At 41.6% G+C, this 21,839-nt stretch overlaps 1 protein-coding gene across 1 annotated transcript in view; it reads right to left on the bottom strand.

Annotated features, from left to right (window-relative positions):
* Positions 1 to 21,839, bottom strand: part of AK9 (adenylate kinase 9) — a 1,007,389-nt gene that overhangs the window by 404,511 nt on the left and 581,039 nt on the right. Inside the window, exon 24 of the mRNA XM_033936269.1 lies at positions 12,538 to 12,744. Coding sequence (XP_033792160.1) covers positions 12,538 to 12,744 — 207 coding nt within the window. The remainder of the gene's footprint in view (positions 1 to 12,537; positions 12,745 to 21,839) is intronic.

Here is a 21,839-nt window from a genome sequence, read left to right as displayed (position 1 = left end):
CAAGGTGAGTTACAAGGACAGTGAATTACAAGGTTCACAATAAGTAAAGCTATACAATCGGCGAATTACAGAGTGAAAAGATAAGAGAACATTGAGTGGTCAGTGAATTACAAGGTGCAAAATGGTTAGAAGAAAAATGTGGAGGACATAATGGCAGATAGAGAATAAAAGGTTCCTATTATGAGGAATGAAGGAATTTGGGTGAGGTGTGGTAGTTTTGGGTGAGGGGGAAAAAAGTCTGGCTAGGGCAGTGGCGTACCTAGGGGGGGGGGGCGGGGGGGGGGCGGGCCGCCCCGGGTGCCAGCCCTAAGGGGGTGTTCCCGGCCTTGCCGTTCAGTCCCCCGCCACCCCCGAAGGACCGCTCGCCCCACTGACCTTCCTGCACCACCTGTGAAGCAGCCCGCAGCAGGATCGCGAAGTCAGCGTCAGCATCCCTGCGCTGCTTCCTGCGCCGCGATCCCGCCCCTCCTCTGACGTCAGAGGAGGGGCGGGACCGTGGCGCAGGAAGCAGCGCAGGGATCGCTGACGCTGACTTCGCGATCCTGCTGCGGCTGCTTCATAGGTGGTGCGGGGAGGCCAGGGGGGCGAGCGGTCCTTCGGGGTGGGTCGGGGCATCAGGCCTTCAGGGTGGGGCGGGCGGGCAGGCAAGCAGGCTTTCAAGGGGGAGGGGGGTGACAGGCAGGCAGGCAGGCCTTCAAGGGGGGACAGGCCTCGGGGGGGGGTGCAGACCTTCAAGGGGTGCAGGCCTTCAAGGGGGGGAACAGGCCTTCAAGGGGGGAAAGGCAGGCAGGCCTACAAGGGGGGGGACAGGCCTACAAGGGGGGGGGACAGGCCTTCAAGGGGGGGTGCAGGCCTTCAAGAGGGGTGCAGGCCTTCAAGGGGGAGATAGGCCTTCAAGGGGGGGAAAGGCAGGCAGGCAGGCCTTAAAGGGGGGACAGGCCTACAAGGGGGGGACAGGCCTACAAGGGGGTGGGACAGGCCTTCAAGGGGGGGACAGGCCTTCAAGGGGGGGGACAGGCCTTCGGGGGGGTGCAGACCTTCAAGGGAGTGCAGGCCTTCGGGGAGGGGTGCAGTCCTTCAAGGGGGTGCAGGCCTTCAAGGGGGGGAAAGGCAGGCAGGCAGGCCTTCAAGGGGGGGACAGGCCTACAAGGGGGGGAGAAGCTACAAGGGGGTGGTACAAGCCTTCAAGTGGGGGACAGGCCTTCGGGGGGGGGGGGTGCAGACCTTCAAGGGAGTGCAGGCCTTCGAGGGGGGTGGTGCAGGCCTTCAAGGGGGTGCAGGCCTTCAAGGGGGGACAGGCCTTCAAGGGGGGAAAGGCAGGCAGGCAGGCCTTCAAGGGGGGACAGGCCTACAAGGGGGGGGGAGAAGCTACAAGGGGGTGGGACAGGCCTTCAAGTGGGGGACAGGCCTTCGGGGGGGTGCAGGCCTTTGGGGGGTGCAGACCTTCAAGGGGGGGACAGGCAGGCAGGCCTTCAAGGGGGGGACAGGCCTACAAGGGGAAGGGACAGGCCTTCAAGGGGGGTGCAGGCCTTCAAGGTGGGACAGGCAGACCTTTAAGGGGGGACAGGCCTTTGGGGGGGGGACCATGATTTAGAAGTACACGGAGGGAAGGGGGTGTTCAAAGAGACATGCATATGCCAAACTTTGGGGGGGGGAAGAAATAATGGGTCTGAAAATAGAGGAGAGGGAGAGAGATGATGGACCATGGGATTTAGGGAGGGAAGGAACAGAAAGGGAGAGAAATTGGACACAAGGGATGGTGTGGAGGAGGGATAGAGATACTGGATAGGAGGGTAATTAGGAAAAGAAAGGGAGAGATGGTGGACTCTGGGATGGTGGGGAAGGAGGGAGAGATGCCGGATGAAAGGGTATTTAAGAAAAGGTGGATCTGTGGAGGGAGATGAAAAAAAGGAAAGATATCAGACTTCCTGGGAAGGGAAGGGAAATGGAAAGGGAGGACAGAGTTGGCAGATGGATGGTTAGCATGCAGAAAGAAGGAGACCCTGGCAAGCAAGTTATCAGAAGAAAACCAGAGCCTTGGACCAACAAGATTTGAAATATAATCAGACAACAAAAGGTAGAAAAATTAATTTTATTTTCTGTTTTGTGATTATAACATGTCAGATTTGAAATGTGTATCCTGCCAGAGCTGGTGTTGGACTGCAAACGTGAGCTAGGATTTAACAGAAAGAGGAAAAGTCCTTTTTGTTTCTTTATTTTATTTACACCACAGCGCCAGTGTGGTTAGGAGAAGCCAAAGGGGGTGAAAAAGCTATAAAACCCACCAGGAGTTTTGAAAAAAATCACCCAACTGGGCAGGAAAATCGAATTGAAAAACCAATTCAATAGGGCTGAATCGAATCAAAATTTTTTTTTCCTGTATCTGGCAGCATTAGTTTGCGCTACTGTCTTAGACTTTAGGACCTGGGATTGGGGAGAGATGGCATCCTCAGTACTTTATAATGCAAGTGAAACGAGGATTTGGTCAGACTTTTGAAGGGTCTGCAGAAAAAAAATTTTGTATAGGCCGGGGACATGAGACAGCAGGAAATGGGAACTTTTCTTCCTTCTATTTTTGTGAATGGAAAGGCTGAGGATGTCAGAGGTCAGTTAAAATATGTGCTTTATAAGAAAATATAATAATGTGTTTTATAAAGTTTATAGCATAGCTGGCCTACCCAGTGAGGTGTTCCTAGTGGTGATGGTGGCAGCGTGTCAATGTGTTGAGAGGAAGAGGTGGTCTGGGAAATTCTGCTGAGCAAACTCCGGGCCCATTTCCACCCCCCAGTTAGTCCACTCCACTCAACTGATTCACACACTGAGTGGGTCTTTGGGTGTTGTTTTGGGATCTCTTCCAGTGGTTTATCTCCTTTTGGTCCAAGGAAGGAAACTTTGTTATCCTTAGCATTGACCTACAGAATATGTTTGTAACAGCGCTGCTTGTGTGGCATTAGGCTATGTAGTGATTGAAAGAAAAAAACAGACCTTTGCACATTTTTGCACTATATGGTGGGTGTATGAGGAGATTCACATTTACTGCACAGCTAAGTCCATGTGAAGTTACCTTGTGCTGTATTTGACATCTAGCAAGGTCTCTGTTTGAAAGGAAAGATCTAAACTTAAAAATGAAGTGGCCAGAAGTTATGGTAAAAGCAGATAGTGTAGCTGGTTTTAAGAAAGATTTGGACAAATTCCTGGAGGAAAAGTCCATAATCTGTTATTAAGACATGGGGGAAGTGTCTGCTTGCCCTGGATCGGTAGCATGGAATGTTGCTACTCTTTGGGTTTTGACCAGGTATTAGTGTCCTGGATTGGCTACCATGAGAATGGGCTACTGGGCATGATGGACCATTGGTCTGACCCAGTTAGGCTATTCTTATGTTATGTTCTCATCTGTAGGGGCCTTTGTTTTCACTTCTTATTTTAATGTATTTTTTTTCTGGGAACTTATCAGTGTTTTTTATAATGGGAACAAAAATGGAAGAGAATTAATGTGTGTGGAATGGGGGGGTAACTAATTTCTTCAGCTAAATAATTCAATCCATTTCAAACAGACATAGGAGAACTTGTGCACCATTCACACACCCTCCAACCAAAAACGTCAAAAGAAAAAAACTGTTCGACAACCTCCTAGCCATTCGAGCTGCAACACTCGACCCCCAACTCTACAACCAATTGATATCAACCACAGACTGCAAAACCTTCAAAAAGAAATAAAAACCCTTCTATTCAAAAAACACATAAAACCGAACTAACACAATCAGAACTGTCCCAAGCATCACCTGCAACTACTCCATATGTACTTCTAATGTCATGACAATTTAGACATAATTTATGTTATGTTATGTTTGGAATAATGGTTACATATATGAGGTTCAATAAAAGAAAATTTTCACTGCCTGTTTCTATTCTGACCATTTATTCCATTTCATGGTTATTGCAAAAAAAAAAAAAAAAAAAAAAAATTTTTACATGGGGGGGGGGGGGGTGTCAAAAAATGATGGGCCCCGGGTGCCACATACCCTAGGTACGCCACTGGGCTAGGGTATGAATTTCTTAAACAGGGTGGTTTTTAATTCTTTCCGAAAGACACTGTAGGTCTTTCTAGTGACATAGATGAAGTAGCTTAGCCAAGTTTGCTGTCTGCCAGCTTGGAACTTGAATGTTCTGTCTAGGAAGGTTCGATATCTGCAGCCTGTGATTTTCGGGTATGTAAAGATGTTGCGGTTTCTGGTAGACCTAGTGGAGGAGTAGAATTCGAAGTGAGGTAGCAGGTAGTTGGGGGCCATTCCCCAGATTAGTTTGTAGCAAAAGCAGGAGAATTTGAATAGAATTCGTGCCTAAATTGGTAACCAGTGTAACAGTTTATAGAAGGGACTGACATGATCGCTTTTCTTTAGTCCCAATATTAAGCGGACGGCCGTGTTTTGAACTATTCTCAATTTTCTCATGTGTTTTTTTAGGTATCCCCAAGTAAATAATGTTGCAGTAGTCCAGGGTGCATAGAATCAATGACTGCACAAGTATTCCAAAGGATAGAGGGTCGAAGTATTTTTTTTATGGTTTTCAGTTTCCAAAGAGTGAAGAAGCATTTTTTTGTCACCGAATTTATGTGATCGGTCAAGGTCAAGTGGGTATCCAAGGTGACTCCCAGGATTTTTATAGTTTTTAGTATTGGGTGGTTGTGACCATTTACATGTATTGTAGTTGTAGTGATTTTTTCATTTGGGCTTACCAGGAAAATTTTTGTCTTTACTGAGTTTAGTTTCAATTTAAAATTTATAGTCCATTGTTCTATTTCGGTCATGATGGAGGAGATATGTTTTGAGTTGGCAGTGGTCACGTTTGTTGTTGAAATTAGTATGGAGATGTCATCTGCGTATATATAGTATGTTAGGTTTAACTTTTGTAGTAGGGAGGAGATGTATATATTGAACAAGGTGGGAGATAGGGGGGAGCCTTGAGGGACACCCGAAGGGCTTTTCCAAGATTTGGAGTAATTCCCGTCATGGACCACTTGATAGTATCGTTTGGTTAGGAATCCTTGGAACCAGGTCCTCTTCCTCTTCCTGATAGTCCCATTTCGTCTAGGCACATAAGCATTATTTCATGGTCCACTAGGTCGAAAGCGCTGCTAAAGTCTAATTGTAAGATCAGGGCGCTGGTACCTTGGCTGAAGAGGTCATATAGGTGATTAAGGAGAGAGCCTAGGACTGTCTCGGTGCTGAACCCTTTTCTGAATCCTGATTGGTGGTCATTTAGGAGATTGAATTTATCTAAGTGGTTTACTAATTCCAGGTTGACCAGCCCTTCCAGAATTTTGGTGAAGAAGGGGGTGCTCGCTATGGGTCTGTAGTTGGACATCAATGTGAGTGAGGTCTTTTGATCTTTGGGGATGGGTGTGATCAGAATGTGTCCCATATTTTCCAGGTAAGTTCCACTTTTAAGAGAATATGTTGCCCAGTTAAATAGGTCTCTTTTAAATTCTGGTGCTGCAACTTGCATGATCTGAGATGGACATTCGTCTAATAGACAATTTGATTTGGCGTATTTATTGAATAGTGTGAGGAAGTTGTTCCAATCTGGGGGCTTGAAGTGGTTCCAGATCATATCGACACTGGGCTCGCTTTCCTGCGATTTGAAGTGGAATTCGAAATTGGGTGGAGGAGGTGGTATTGAGGCTCTTAAGTCGGTGATTGTTTTGCTGAAGTAGTTGGCGAGGGTGTTGACTGCTGGGATCTGATCATTTTGATTTTGTAGGATCTGTGTGGTGTCTGTTATTTTGTTCACTAGTTTAAATAGTTCTCTGCTGTTTGTGTTGACTGCTCCTATTTTCTGTGCATAGCAGTTATAACGCTTTTCTTTGATCAGGTTTTTGTAGTTTTTCATTTTTTGTTTCCAATTGATTTTATCTTCCTCTTTGTCAGTTTTTAGCCATATTCTTTCCAGTTTTCTGAGTTCTTGTTTGAGAGCTAGTAATTCGGCGTCATACCATTCTTTTGATGCCCTTGTGGTCTTTTTGTATGTTTGAACAGGAGCTATTTGATTGAGTGTATCTTTTGTGAATTTTCCCCATCTGGTGGGGAAATCTTGTTCTTCCTCTGATTTAGGGTGTAGTTCATAGTGGATCCAGAATTCTGTTGGATTGATGATGCTTCTGCGGGTGACTATTTTTTCCGATCTGGTTTTGTTTGTGTGTTTTGCAGTTGAGTATTTCTTTTGCCAGCGTAATTCAAAATTGTAAATATGATGATCTGACCATATGCATTTTTCCCAGTTTCCTGTATAGTATTGGATTTTTGGTTCGTGGAGGTCTTTGTGGGAGAAAGTGACGATGTCCAGTTGGTGTCCCTTTTCATGTGTTTCCTCTTTGTCTGGAATTCCAAAGCCCAGGGTGGTTAGGAACGTGTCGATTTCTGTCACTTCCAGTTTTTCCGCTTGTTCTAGGTGTACATTTATGTCACCCAGTAGGATGTTATATGGTCCTTTTATGGTGTTGACCGAGAGGAATTCAAAGAATTCTTCTTTTGCACTTGACCATTTTGGGGGGGGGGATGTAGAACAGTGTAGCTAATAGTGATGCTTCCAGTTCGGGGTTAGAGATCTTACAAGTAATGGTTTCCATTTCTTCTGTGATTTTAGAATCCATTCTAGTGAAGTCGAAGTAGCATTTGAGGATTATTGCTAGTCCCCCTCCTCTTTTCCAGCTTCTAGTTATTGGAATGATTTTGTAGCCCTGCGGTAGCATTTCCTTCATTATGACGTCTGTGTCTGAAACAATCCATGTTTCAGTTAGGAATAGGATGTTCGGGTTCTTGTGTTCGATCCAATCATGTATGATATGTGACTTATTTCTCTCCGACCGGGCGTTCAAATAGTATCTCTTGAAGTTCCTGTATTGGGTAGGGATGAGGGTTTCGATGTACTTCAGTTTTTTAAAGTTATTTCTGTTTTTGGTCTTGTTTCTGTGTTGTTTGGAGGGTTTGTGAATGGGGTTGGCTATGGGGATTTGTAAAGGGCCAAGTTCTGAGCAATTGTATAGGGATTGGGGTGGGGTAGTTGGTTTAATCTGTTTGAGTGGCCTTTGCCAGGAGATGTGGACTGGTATTGGTTCAGGGGGTCTTTCGTCGTTACACCGGCTTCTATAGCAGGTTAGGTAAGTTATGCAGAATATTATCTGTATGTTATTTGCCGCCTTCATTTTGGCTGAGGGTATAACAGATCTGGTTGGAAATTACCCTATTGGGCCTTCAGGTATCGGTGGCTCTCCGCCCTGGGAGTACTTTTTGACTAGGGGGTTGGGTGAGGTTTGGAGTATTGGTCAGTTCTCAAGCAGTGAATTTGATTCTGGTCTAAAGTATTAGCAAGCCAATTTTTATGATCAAATAGGATTTTCTGTATTTAGTTCACATTAACTATGTGAGGTACGGTTAGGATTGATGTAATTTGTAACAGATGATAATAATAGCACCGTTTGTAGTGCGCATGGGTTTAGCACGTGTAAGTGTGGAGCAATATGCAGTGTATGTAGGTGTAAATGAGGCGTACGTGTTTTCCACACCAGTAGGTTTGGTAGCAGTTGAGGCACAGTACACTTATAGAGTTCACATTATTATGCAATGTCATGCAAGTTCACATTGTCGTGCAAGTTCGTTTTGTTATGCAAGTTCACCTAGATTAAGCAATGGCATGCAAGGTCATGTAAGCTATTGAGGTTAATAGTTAAAAGTTAATTATACTTATCGCATGGAATCATGGAATGTGCCCTAGTGGAACCCCTGCCCCCCTTAGAGTGATCCAGTCTCCCATCTGGGATCACATTAAAATCCCCCCCCCCCACAAGACGACTCCTTGTGTGAACAACAACAGCTCATCTTTTAACGCTCTGTAAAACTCCGCCTGCGTAGAGTTGGGCCCATAAATGTTCACTATGGTCACCCGTTGTCCCTGAATGGTCCCCTTCAACGCCAAGCACCTCCCATGAGTGTCTCGATATACCTGTTCAATAACCAGCCCCAGACCTTTTTTTTACCAAAATCGCAATCCCACACTTTTTAGTAGTGGTGGCCCTGTCCTGATGTGCCCAAACTTGTTCAAAGGCTGGATCACGCAACAAGACCTCATCGCGAGGCCATAAATGTGTCTCCTGTAATAAAAAGATATCCCAGCGCAGTCTCTTCAATTCCCTGAAAACAATACTTCTCTTCCCTGGACTATTCAACTCGTTCACATTCCATGACCCAAGCCGAAGCTTTGGTAGCTCTAGCCAGACCCCAAATGCCTCACCAAAGAATTCCCCTTCAACCCAATGTTCCCTCCATCCCCCTGCCCCCCCAAACATGATGATCCCGATCCACCCGGATCAGCCAGTGAGAAAAGTTGAAGTCTCTCCCCAGAGGCAAATGTCTCCCCATTCTCCCCCTCCACTCCAATGACACCCACAAAGCACTCATACCACACTCAAACAAGCACACTACAAATTCACACATCCCTCAGCCCTCCTCCAAACATTTCACCCCAACATGCCCAACCATAATTCCCAGCCATTACAAGATATAAACACACCACCCACATGCTTAAAAAAAAAGATAGTCCACCATTACTAAAGTCCAAAAATCCTGCTGGAAACATCACCATCCGCTCCTCCGTCAACTGGGGAAACCTGAGTCCCATTACAACAGGCAGCTCTCAGGATTCTCGTGATGCCACTTTCCTTGTAGACCGCGCGACAGTCTGCCAGGCCCCTGAGGGACGATCATCTTTCGTTAAGGTTTCCCCCTGAGGAACCTCCGGCAGATTTCCACGGCCCATGTCTTTCAATGCTATTCAGGCATCTCCCACTGTGTCCACTCTGCGAGATTTCCCGTTCACTGTCATCCAAATACCAAATGGGAACAGCCACCGATACCGATGGCCCTCCCCCCACAGAGTCCGAGTCACCTCCCGGAAAACTCGATGTTTCTGCAAAGTGGCTAGGGCCAGATCTTGAAAAACTCCCACCTCAATCCCATTTAATGGGAACCGGGGGTACTTCCAAGCTGCTTGTAAGATTTTTTCCTTAAGCAGATAGTCTCCAAAACATGCAATAATATCCTTTGGTGTGCCCGGTCGTCCAGATCCCAAACTACGATGGGCCCACAGTAAAACAATGGATGCCGAGTCTACCTGGTCGGTAGGTCCCAACAGCTGACTACAAAAATCTTGAATCACTTGCTTGCAATCTTTATAGCAGTCAGTCTCAGGAATCCCCTTAAACCTCAAATTGCTCCTGCGGGACCTGTTCTCTAGATCCTCAACCTGAGCCTGCAAGTCCGCCAACTCCTTGACCTGTTGCTCCACTGCAGTTTTAGTCTCTGCCATCTCCGCCGCCACTTGTGAGACACATTGTTCCGAGGCCTCCACCCGGCCCCCTAAGTCTCCAACTTCCGCCCGCAGTTCAGCCATTGCGGTTTTAAGATCATCACGAACCCCCTTCATCTCCGCCTTTAAATCTTGGAACCAGACTTCCAGCATTTGTTTTAAGGCAGCCGCATCATCCGCTGGCAAAGCCGAAGCAGGAACCTGCGGTGCCCGTTCCAGTGTCTACGCCTTCGTAGTATGCACAGTTGGAGACGCCGGCGATTTAGCAGGTCGTTTCCCGCTCTCTGTCTCACTGAAATGAAACTTCTCCAGCCTCCGATGACTCGCCATACATCCCAACCTACTGCACACTGCTAAGTACGAGTGATTCCACTCGCGGGAAGCTTGTCTGCACAGTTTTTCAACAAGGCCCCATCGGAGCTCAAGTTTTACCCTGCCATTCGGGCGAGTGACGTCACTTCCTCCTCAGTGAGTTTTTTTTTAAATCAGCAGCCATCTTGATCAGGGTTGGCAAATATTGTTGAGGTTGGTTCATAGACAAAACCGCGGAAGACAAAGGTGCGCGCCAACAACTGAGCGCAAGACGGAGGCGCGCGCTGAAGAAAATGACAGTTTTTAGGGGCTCTGATGGGGGGTTTTGTTGGGGAGCCCCCCCACTTTACTTAATACAGATCGCAGCGATGTTGTGGGTGGTTTGGGGGGTTGTAACCCCCTCATTATACTATAAACTTAACTTTTTCCCTGTTTTTAGGGAAAAAGTGAAGTTTTCAGTAAAATGTGGGGGGTTACAACCCCCCAAACCCCCCACAACGCCCCCACAATGCGGCGCAATCTGTATAAAGTAAAGTGGGGGGTTCCCCCCACACACCCCCGTCGGAGCCCCTAAAAACAGTTATTTTCTTCGGCACACGCCTCCACACTGCGCTCAGTTGTCAGCGCGCGCCTTTGTCTTCCGCGGTTTTGACCTGACACCGTTGAGGTTTCTTGCCACTATTGCCGCTGTTAAATGAAGAATCGCCATGGAATTGCTTGCAGACATACATTAAGAATATTAATCTGCAAGTGTTTTGATAAGAAAAACACCACTGGGACTAAAAGAAATAAGTAGGGAGCAAGAGAGCAGAGATCTCCCTAAAGATATAGGCTTCACCCCCATGTGTTTTATTTTGTGAACCACCTAGCATGTAGTGACTGTGTGGCATATAAGTTGGTAAATACATAAATAAAGAAAAATGAGATTTGAAAATAGTAATTTGAATGTTTTTGCCAATAAAATGTCTATATGCTACTTTGTACTTTTTTGGGATGTTTTTGTTTTGAAAATGAGTCCCTTAGTAATTTATGCGTCTTTACAGAACAGCCTACTCAACCTTCCTACCTAGACAATCTGTTATAAAATTACTCTCATGAAGGTGATTTTAAAAAGCATTTTCCACTTGTAAAACTATTATAAAACTGCCTATAAAAAGCAGATGTTTTTGTGGTCTGCGAATTCCTGGGGGATATAGCTTGGATGGAATATGATGTGTGCATTGTGTCCAGACTCTCTGTGATTGGACATAATAAAGGTTTTTTTTAAGTTATCCTGCTGGCTCTGTTTACCATGGAAGGTCAAGTTTCAAGTTTATTAATTGGCTTGTTCAATCGCTTAATCGGATTTCTAAGCGATGTACAATAAAATATATTTACATAAGGAGACAAAAACATTACATACACTTAATTAATTATAATATAAACAAAAGGAAAGAGGGGTTGAAATCCATTTTTATAGTAAAGAAAGAACATACAGGGAAAATACAAAAGGAAGTTGGAAGAATAAAAAAAAAAAAAAAGCAGAATAATTCACTAAACTAACACTTTATAATAAAATTTAATTAAGTTGCAAATGCATCTTTAAACAGAAAGGTTTTTAATTCGCTTTTAAATTTCCCAAATACCTTCTCCTCCCGTAAAAACATGGGAAGCGCATTCCAAATCTGGGGAGCTGTACATGAAAAAATAAATTGTCTTCTTGTACTAATAATTTTAAGCGAAGGAATTGATAAAAGGTTCCGTTCACTAGATCGTAAGGTTCTTTTAACTGAATATGGGATAAGTAACCTAAATAAAAATGCTGGAGTCTTATTTTCTAATGTTTTAAAAATAATTGTACATAATTTATGCGTAATTCTATCCATTGTCCTGTCCCACTGTCTTCCTGATTTGTGTTATTTCTATGGGTCTTTCTCTGCTGGACTTTTGATGGCATTTGCATTTTCTAAAATACACGATTCACTTAATGAATACATCAGCAATTAAACCTTCTCTGGAGCAGGTTTAATTTTGGGCATGATAATTTAGATGCTACTAATGCCCACTGTAGGTGCTTTATGGAAACATTCTACAAGATTCTGAAAAAATTCATTAAAATCTCTCTTCTTTGAAAGTATACACACCGTAGATAACTAACTCAAAATATTTATTAACACTAATACAATCAAAGAACCTCCATTCTCTCAACTGTATTACCCTATTCATAATTCTGTCCTCCTCAAACTATTTTAATGTAGTAAATTCATTCTGTAATTTGAAATATTGTAAGTCCCCCTGAACCTGTTTAAGCATAGCGTGACTCTGAAATAGCAGATTAGATTAGATTGATAAAACATCTGATATTCAAATGTGCTTATCACTACCGGACACTGAGCGGCATTCATTTTATAGTTCTGCTGAACTTTCCCTCTGGCCGTCTCAGCAGTGCCAAGGTGGTCTTATAGCCAGAGCTCAAGTCTATCCAGTTAGTGCTTTCTGCTAATTGCACTGCAATGCCAGTCCGTATTGATTGCTGTATATTCAAATACCGACCCTGACAATCTGGTCCTTCTTTATCTGCAACAGCCAGAGTTTTAAGAATGATGACTGCCAAGCAATGAATTTTGACCCCTTGGTGCCTTTTGGGACATTTCACATAGGCACAGGGAACAGCCATTATGGAAAAGACCATGGAAGAAAGAAGAGGATTTAGTAAGGGCAATGGGAAACTTTAGATTAAGGTAATTGACAAGAGTTGAAGAAATAGAAAAAGAAAGTGTTTGTAACTGTGATCTGAGAGTGGAGACAAAAATCTGTCATGTGCTGGGAAAAAGGGGACTATCCTCTTGTTTACTGGCTGCATAGGCTGTGAATTTCGACACTTACTTTCCATGATGTTGTTTGCTTCCTGAAACAGCTCATTCGCTGTACTCTTAGTAGAATCCATCACTATGGTCTCAGCTAAAATTTGGTCAAGAAACCCGGCTTTTAGAAACTGCCATTCGTTGGTGAATTGATCAATGCTCTGTTTCAACGTGTCCATTTCTGGGGTATTGAGATAGCCATCCTCCGGAACCTCTGGCAGAACAATCTCTGAGGAGGAAATTTAATTTAAATTATTTACTTATATAGCATGTTTCTAAACTTATTTAGGACGACCAAGACAATGCACAACATAAAAACACGTTAATACATCAAATGAAACTGCCAACTCTCTTAACATGTGGCCCCCCAAATCCTCCACTGGAGTCCTCAAAGAGTTGGCTGCAAATGCATTAATTTCAATTTTGCTCACTTGATATAGTAACTGTAAACAATCTCTTAAATGTGTTACCCAGGGGTCTCATTTATGGAATTCGCTACAGTTCACAATCTAAAACAAGTGAGATTTTAAAATATATCCTAGAAATGTTATAGAATCAATATTAGTATTAATTTTTAATGTTTAATACCCAATCTGAACAGCAGGTCAAAGCAATTTATAACATTAGTAGCGTAAGCTTGAAATCTTTTTGTGGCCCTCAGAGTTTTCTCGTATTCACACTGAAGCCTTGAGAAGACCATTAATGTGACTTCTTTATTTGCCGGTGAGCTACAGAGTAAAGTTTAAGATTAAGCTATTGTGTTGAAGGTGTTAAGGACAGATCTCTGCTTTTTTTCTCTCCCTTCTACTGTAAGAATCAGACAAGCTTCTGACTATTCCCTCCCCTTTATGAGCTCTGTAAGTCACTACACATGATTCTGGGTTTTTATTAAATTTTGGTTTGGTATTTGTAGAATTCTCTTCCTAAATGTTTTCAATTACTTTTTCTATTTATATTTTCTTCCTTTCATTCTGTTTTTAGGATTGCTACATAGCATCATCAAATATTTTGATATTCTCTTAAATTGTGGTATATCAAAAACCTAAAACAATAAAAACACAATCCCACCCCAAACCCAACTAGATTAGCCCAACCAGAATTAAAACAATCCCAAAGCATTCCTATAGAATTATTTCTTTTCTGAAAAATCTAACCATGCTCTTGGATTCTTTTAATTTTGTTTCTTTTATTTCTACATATCATCTTTAAAACGTACTAAACTCACTCAGATATTCCCAAAAGGACTGGACTATTCTAAGGTATTTCAACAGTATCTCTAGCCCACATTAGCCAAAAAGGGACCAATATTCAGTAGAAAGTGCCTAGTAAAAGGTTTACCAGAATATTCAGTGGATTTAGGGGTAGTTACTAAAAGATGGGCTCAGATCTAAAGGTTAATCACTGCTATGGAAAGAACACTTACCTATAACATGTTTTATCCAGGGACGGCAGGCAGATATTCTCACATGTGGGGTGACATCATCCAGAGAGCCCAGTATGGACAGTGCTAAAGTGTACTGTCATTTTAACTTCTTCAGAAGGTACTGCCTGTACCTCGCATGTGCAAGTGCCTTCCCGCTTGCGGAGTCGTCAGTTCAGTAAACAAGCCAAGAAGCCAACTAGGGGAGGTGGGAAGGTTATGAGAATATCTGCCAGTTGACCCTGGATAACAGCTGTTACAGGTAAGTAACTGCTTTATCCCAGGACAAGCAGGCAGCATATTCTCTCATATGTGGGACTGCCTGGTTTAAAACCATAGAATGGTGGGTTAGTTGGCATCTAAGTACAAAATAAAGTCTGTAGAATTGCTTGGCCGAACCAGCTATCTCGCCTGGAATGGGTCCCAGGACAGTAATGGAATGTGAAAAGTAAGAATTGAGGACTAAGTAGATGGAGAAGGGTAAATAGTGGGGTTCACCAAGGGTCTGTTCAGGGACCGTTGCTTTTTAATCTAGAGATAGGAACAACTAGTGAGATAATTAAAATTGCTGATGGCATAAAGTTGTTTAAAGTTATTAAATTGCAAGATGATTGTGAAAAATCGCAAGAGGACCTTGTGAGAATGGAAGACTGAGTGTGTTCATTCTGCTACCTCTCAATCTCTCTTCTTATACACCTCCCTGAAAACTCTGTTCCTCATAAGAGCTGCTCTTAGCTATACCCTTCTCTTCCATTGCCAATTCCAGACTGTTCCTTTCATCTAGCTGCCCCCTATGCCTGGAATAAACTGCCTGCCCCTTCCCTTACCTAGTTTAAAACCTACATTACCTTGTTTAAAACCCACATTCTTGATATAGCCTTCAATCCATAACCTTACTCCCCAATGCCCACCAACCTAGCCAACAGATTAACCATTCCCATTAAATGTATCCATGGAATCTTGTTTGTTTTCTCAAATCAATCAAACTGTGGTTGAGATTCTACAGAACATAAGAACATAAGCATTGCCTCTGCCGGGTCAGACCAGGGGTCCATCATGCCCAGCAGTCCGCTCCCGCGGCAGCCTCCCAGGTCCATGACCTAAACCTTTTATTTCCTAATCATTTATTATTCTGTATAGTAACCCTCTATCTATACCCTTCAATCCACTTCTCCTTCAGGAAATCATCCAATCCCTTTTTGAAGCCCAATAACGTACTCTGTCCTTCCACCTCCTCTGGAAGCGCATTCCAGGTGTCCACCTCCTCTGGAAGCGCATTCCAGGTGTCCACCACCCTCTGCATGAAGAAGAACTTCCTAGCATTTGTTCTGAATCTGTCTCCTTTCAATTTTTCTGAGTGCCCTCTTGTTTTTGTTTTCCCCGCTAGTCTGACAAATCTGTCCTTCTCCACCTTCTCTATGCCTTTCATGATCTTATAAGTCTCTATCATGTCCCCTCTAAGTCTCTGCTTTTCCAGGGAAAAGAGCCCTAGCTTCTCTAGCCTTTCAGCATATGAAAGATTTTCCATGCCTTTTATCATCCTTGTTGCTCTTTTCTGGACCTTCTTGAGCATCGCCATATCCTTAAGGTACGGCAACCAGTATTGGATGCAGTACTCCAGATGCGGGCGCACCATCGCCCGATACAGTGGCAGGATAACTTCCTTCGTTCTGGTAGTGATACCTTTTTTGATAATGCCCAATATTCTGTTCGCCTTTTTTGTGGCCGCTGCACATTGTGCCACCGGCTTCATTATTTTATCCACTAAAACCCCCAAGTCCTTTTCCAGTTTGCCTTCTCACAGTACCATCCCTCCCATCGTATAGTTATACATCGGGTTCCCTTTCCCTATGTGTAAGACTTTACATTTCTCTACATTGAAGCTTATCTGTCATTTATTTGCCCACTCACTCAAATGAGATCCCTTGAACGTTGCTGGAGGAAATACAAAACTCAAATTAATTTAGAAAAATTTAAAATTCATTCTAATTTGTACAAAGAAAAAATAAATCAAGCGAAAAGAATTATTACACAAATCAAATTTTAAAAACTAAAAATGTTTCTACTCTATATAAAATATTAAAAACTATTTCTCCATCTTCTAGAAAATTGGATCAATGCTTAAATCAATTACCAACAGCACAAGAACTGGCAACCCATTTTGTCGAAAAATTAAAAATATAAGAGAAAAATTTGTTATTAATGATGAATCTCTAATTGAACAAATGGAAAATATTACTTTCTCTGGGTTATCTGCAAAATGTACACAATTTCATCTTCCGTCCCTTGAGGAATTAAAATCAATAATCAAAACAATTAACAGCAAAGGTACGCAAAATGATTCTATTCCACCATTTATTTTTAAACAACATTTTGATTTTTTTGGACCATCTATACTTTTTTTAATCAAAGAAAGTTTACAGCAGAGCGCTATGCCATTGGCCTGGAAATCCTCCATTATCCATCCCATTATCAAAGACCATAAAATAAGTATTGAAGAGAAATCAAATTACAGACCTATTGCCAATATCCCATTTCTTGCGAAGATTATAGAGAAAATTGTTTTTAATCAAATATCTAACTATATAGAGCAAACAAACATTTTGCATCCCAATCAAACTGGCTTCAGGCAAAACCATTCCACTGAACATTCCCTTATAGGTATGACGTCCTCAATACTATACCATCTAGATCATCATTCTTCCGTCCTTCTGATTTCATTAGACCTCTCGGCAGCATTTGATACAATAGATCATAACCTTTTATTAAAAAGATTAGAATCTATTGGCATCTCCGAACAGGTCCATCTTTGGTTTAGGTCCTATTTGGAAAACAGAAGTTCTATAGTTTCTTTCAAAGAATCCACATCTTTAAGTTTCTCTACCTCTTATGGCATTCCTCAAGGTTCTATTTTATCTCTTCTCTTCAATATTTTCCTTTCACCCCTTATGACTCTTTGTCAATCTATCGGTTTCACAGTATTCGCTTACGCTGACGATGTTCAACTTCTATATCCCCTCGATCCCAATAATCCATCTGAAATCTCCGCTATTAATGACAAACTCAAACAGGTTCATCACTGGTTGGACAAGAATAGACTGTCCTTAAACATTAATAAAACCAACACTTTACTTTTTCCCTGGAAAGAAAACCACAAAATACTGGTCCCTATCAATATTCAGGGAATTGCGCTCAAACAAATAAACAAAATCAGGATTTTAGGAGTCATCCTAGATGAAAATTTAACTTATCACGACCACATTAGCTATGTGGTCAAAACTACTTTTTACAGGTTACGTCAAATCCGTTCTATATCAAAATTCCTCTGTCCCAAATCTTTAAACATACTAATCCATTCATTGATCATTTCAAAAATCGACTACTGTAATGCTTTATTTAAAGGAATGGCCCAAAAAGAAATCAGAAGACTACAGATTATACAAAATACATCTATAAAATTAATTATGGGGGCCAAAAAGTTTGATCATGTCACTCCTCTACTGCAAAAGGCTCATTGGCTCCCAGTTGTGCACCGAATATTGTATAAATTAGCTTTACTCACCTTTAAATCATTGTTATATAAAACTCCATCATTTATTTATAAAGACTTAATTCCTTACTCTTCTCAAAAAACTTTACGATCTAATGAACAACTGTTATTGGTTATTCCTTCTCTAAAATTCATAAATACTCGAAGACAATATATCTTCACCGTTACTGCACCACAAACATGGAATTCTCTCCCACTATATATATTTTTTTTTTTTTTTAAATATCTTTATTCGTTTTTACATTATGCTAACAAGTGTACAATAATTCAAGTCATACTATACATTCTTCACTTGAAACTCTACATTCATTTTATACCATAAACTATCTCCCCTCCCTCCCTTTCCATATATTACCCCTCATAATGTCATAAAACCCACCCATCCCTCCTCCCCCCTACATATATTTAATGGGGATAAATATAATTATTTATTTATTATAATACTCAATTAATGGTCTCCACACCTCTTTAAATTTCTTATAAAAACCTCTCTTGATTGCCAATGATTTTTCCATTTCATACACCTGACAAACCGAACTCCACCAGAAACAATAATTCAATCCTCTATAGTCTTTCCAGTTATGTGTTATATGTTGGATGGCAACTCCTGTTAAAATCATTAACAGTTTGTTATTATTCGATGAAATTTGACTTTTGGCCCTCATAGACATTCCAAACAAAACTGTGTCATATGATAGGGCCACAGGATTCTCTAACATACAATTTATTTGACCCCAGATCAATTTCCAAAAATTATTAATAAAAGGACAATAAAATAATAAATGATCTAGAGTTCCAGCCTCAAGATGACAATGCCAACATCTATTAGACTTAGAGCAATCCAATTTTTGTAAGCGAACAGGGGTCCAGAGTGCTCTATGCAACAGGAAAAACCATGTTTGCCTCATAGACGCAGACATTGTACATCTTATCCTCCAAGACCAAATACGTGGCCATTGAGATGCATTAATTTGATGCTTAATCTCAATGCTCCAAATATCTCTAAGTACAGTCCTTGGTTTTTTATTTAAATATCCAGATAATGTTTTATACCACTGTGCGGCCTGGTGACCCATAAAATCTGCCTGGAAGCATAAGAATTCTAGAGTAAAATGAGTATTTAAGGGTAGAGAAAAATCTTGAAAAATTCAAAAGCCAACTTAAGAGCTTTCTTTTTAAAGACACTTTCAATACTTAATTGAAATGCTAATTGCTCTTTATTACTTCCATTCATTCCAGTCACTTGAAGATTTCTTTTATAAATTTATTTCGTTTTTCCCCATCCTTTTGTAATTTACCCTCAATGTTCTCTCCTTTCCTATTATAAATTGTATTTCTTTCCCCTCTATCCTAGTGTTTCCTGTAGTAATTTGTCTAGTATTTTAATGATTTTTATGTTTTTATTTATATTATTGTTATGGTTTTATCCTGTATTTTTCTGTATATGTAAATCGCTTAGTAATTATGATAGGCGATCAATCAAATATTGAATAAACTTGAAACTTGAACTTGAAACTTTGTTCAGGTCCCTTTGTAGTTCCTTACATTCCTCAACAGTTCTAACCCTACTGAAGAGTTTTGTGTCGTCTGCAAATTTTATAACTTCGAACTTCGTCCCTAATTCCAGGTCATTAATTGAATTTAGAATGTCAGAATTTAAATTGAAAATTAATACAGAAAAAAACCAAATTTTACGGTGCGTCACCAAATTTAAATGAAGATGTTACATCTATTGTTTTAAATGATAAAATCTATATTATCTAGTCAACCATAAAGACACTTGGTGTAATTCTAGATCACACCCTTACTATGAAAAATCAGGTTGACTCGTTGGTTCGAAAGGGTTTCTATACTTTATGGAAACTAAGAACTATTAGATCATATTTTGATATTAACTCCTTTCGATTGTAGGTTCAATCACTGGTACTTAGTCAGTTGGACTATTGTTTTTTTTTTTTAAGTTCAAATGTTTTATTAAGTTTTCAGAAACAGAAATAACCATAGAACAACAAGATCAGTCTTCCAAAAAGCAATGCATCAATATAGTCCATTTAAAAGTAGAATTCTGAGTTCAGACAGTGCATTACATAACTAAGAGATAGAAAGGAAAATCCTAACATAAAAGAGAAAAGAATAAGAAAATAAAAATTGACTGCTTGGCTATTAATCCCAAACATCATCAGTATTGTAAAGAGCATACATTGAAATAAATCCATATCAATCAGTACAAAAGTCCAGGAATGGCTGCCAAATAATATTCATTTTGCTCAGAGTCCCTTTCCGTTCATCTGCGACAAGTTCGAATTTGGCAGTAAGGCATACCTGATTCCACCATACCGAATAAGATAATGTAGATGAGTTCTTCCAATTAGATAAAATCTGTTTAATAGTAATGGATAGTAGAGCCTTAAGCAGCTTGGTGTGAGGTTCAACTAGAGAAGTCTGAAGTCCATGATGGCCATACATCACAATTGTTAGTGTAATGGGTTCCGAGATGTGTAATATAGCACTGATAGTACGCCAAATTTGAGACCAATAATGTCGAATGATGGTACACTGAAAGATCATGTGATCCAGAGTCCCAAGAGAAGTGTGACAAGACCAACATTTACCATCCAATGCAGTGGCCTGGTGTGCAATCTTGGCTAATTTTATTGGGGTCCAAAACGCCTTGTGGATGAGAAAGAAAAGGGTTTGAGTCATAGCTGAGGAGGCAAGCACGGAGTGGGACATTTTCCAAATATCACTCCAGTCAGATATAACTAGATCCAAACCAGTGTCTCTGCTCCAGAGCGAGTAAAGAGTATTGAGTGAAAAGGTATCATGCTTTCTCATGATTTTATACCATTGCGAGGATTCATGTCTGGTGTGAGAAATCTGTTCGCACAAAAACAGTATATTAGGAAGCTCATCCAGAACAGGTTGTTGTTTTAAGTGTGCCGTGATGGCTGATTTCAGTTGTATCCATTTAAAGAAATGCGATTGTGGTATCTGATAGGTTTCAGTCACCTGTTGGAACGGGATCCACTTAGAGTTTGAGTAGAGATGACAAAGACGGGTTATTCCTTTGGATTTCCATAAGGAATTATAGGTTGGTGCATTTTGTATGTGAATTTTATGATTGCCCCAGAGTGGCAGTTGTGTGGTTTCGTGCCATTTTGGAGAAAGCATAGCATCAACGTGTCAGATAGCTGTGCATGTGGATGCAATGATTGGTTGTAGTTGCAGAGGGTCAGTATGTCCAAGGAAAGGTAAGTCCTCAAGAGATATGGCTGTAACAAGAGAGCGTTCCAATTGAAGCCAGCGGGGGGATCACCGCTAGGGGTGAGCAACCTTGAAAGGGACCTGGGAGTATTGGTGGACACAACATTAAAGGCGTCGGAGCAGTGCGCCTCAGCCTCAAGGAAAGCAAACAAAATGTTGGGTATCATTAAAAAGGGTATCACGACCAGGACGAAGGAAGTCATCCTGCCACTGTATTGCGCAATGGTGCGACCGCACCTGGAGTACTGTGTTCAGTACTGGTCACCGTACCTCAAGAAAGACATGGCAGTACTTGAGAAAGTCCAGAGAAGAGCAACTAAACTAATAAAGGGCATGGAGGATCTCTTATATACTGACAGACTGAAAAAGCTGGGGCTCTTCTCCCTGGAAAAGCGGAGACTTAGAGGAGACATGATAGAAACCTTCAAAATCATGAAAGGTATAGAAAAAATAGACAGGGACAGATTTTTCAAATTAAGGGGGACCACAAGTACAAGGGGGCACTCAGAGAAATTGAAAGGGGAGAGGTTTAGAACAAACGCCAGGAAGTTCTTCTTCACACAGAGGGTGGTGGATACATGGAATGCGCTGCCGGAGGATGTGATAAGCAGGAGCACGCTACAGGGCTTCAAAGAAGCCTTGGATAGGTACTTGGAGGACAAAGGGATAGAAGGGTATAGATAAAAATAGAGGTAGATTATAGGGATAAATTTAAATGGTAAGCTATAAAATTAGTCAGGGACCACTGCTCAGGCAGTGGGCCTGATGGGCCGCCGCGGGTGCGGACCGCTGGGCGAGATGGACCTATGGTCTGCCTCAGCGGAGGCAACTCTTATGTTCTTATGTAGGTGACATCAGTGGTATGAAGCCATCTGGAGCCTTGTCGAAGCAGAAAGGCAATGTGGTAGTTTTTGAAATTAGGAAAGTTAACTCCTCCTGACTCTTTGACATTCCTTAGCTTTTGTAAGCTTATACGCGGCGGTTTGTTGTTCCAGGAAAGCTGTAAGGATTTTGTCCAATTTAGTATAGAATGCAGGTTTCATCAAGACAGGTAGCATACTCAGAGTGTAATTGATTACAGGAGAGATCA

The sequence above is a fragment of the Geotrypetes seraphini genome, chromosome 3 (genome assembly GCF_902459505.1).
Source record: "Geotrypetes seraphini chromosome 3, aGeoSer1.1, whole genome shotgun sequence".
NCBI lineage: Eukaryota > Metazoa > Chordata > Amphibia > Gymnophiona > Dermophiidae > Geotrypetes > Geotrypetes seraphini.
This window is presented reverse-complemented; position numbering and strand designations above follow the sequence as displayed.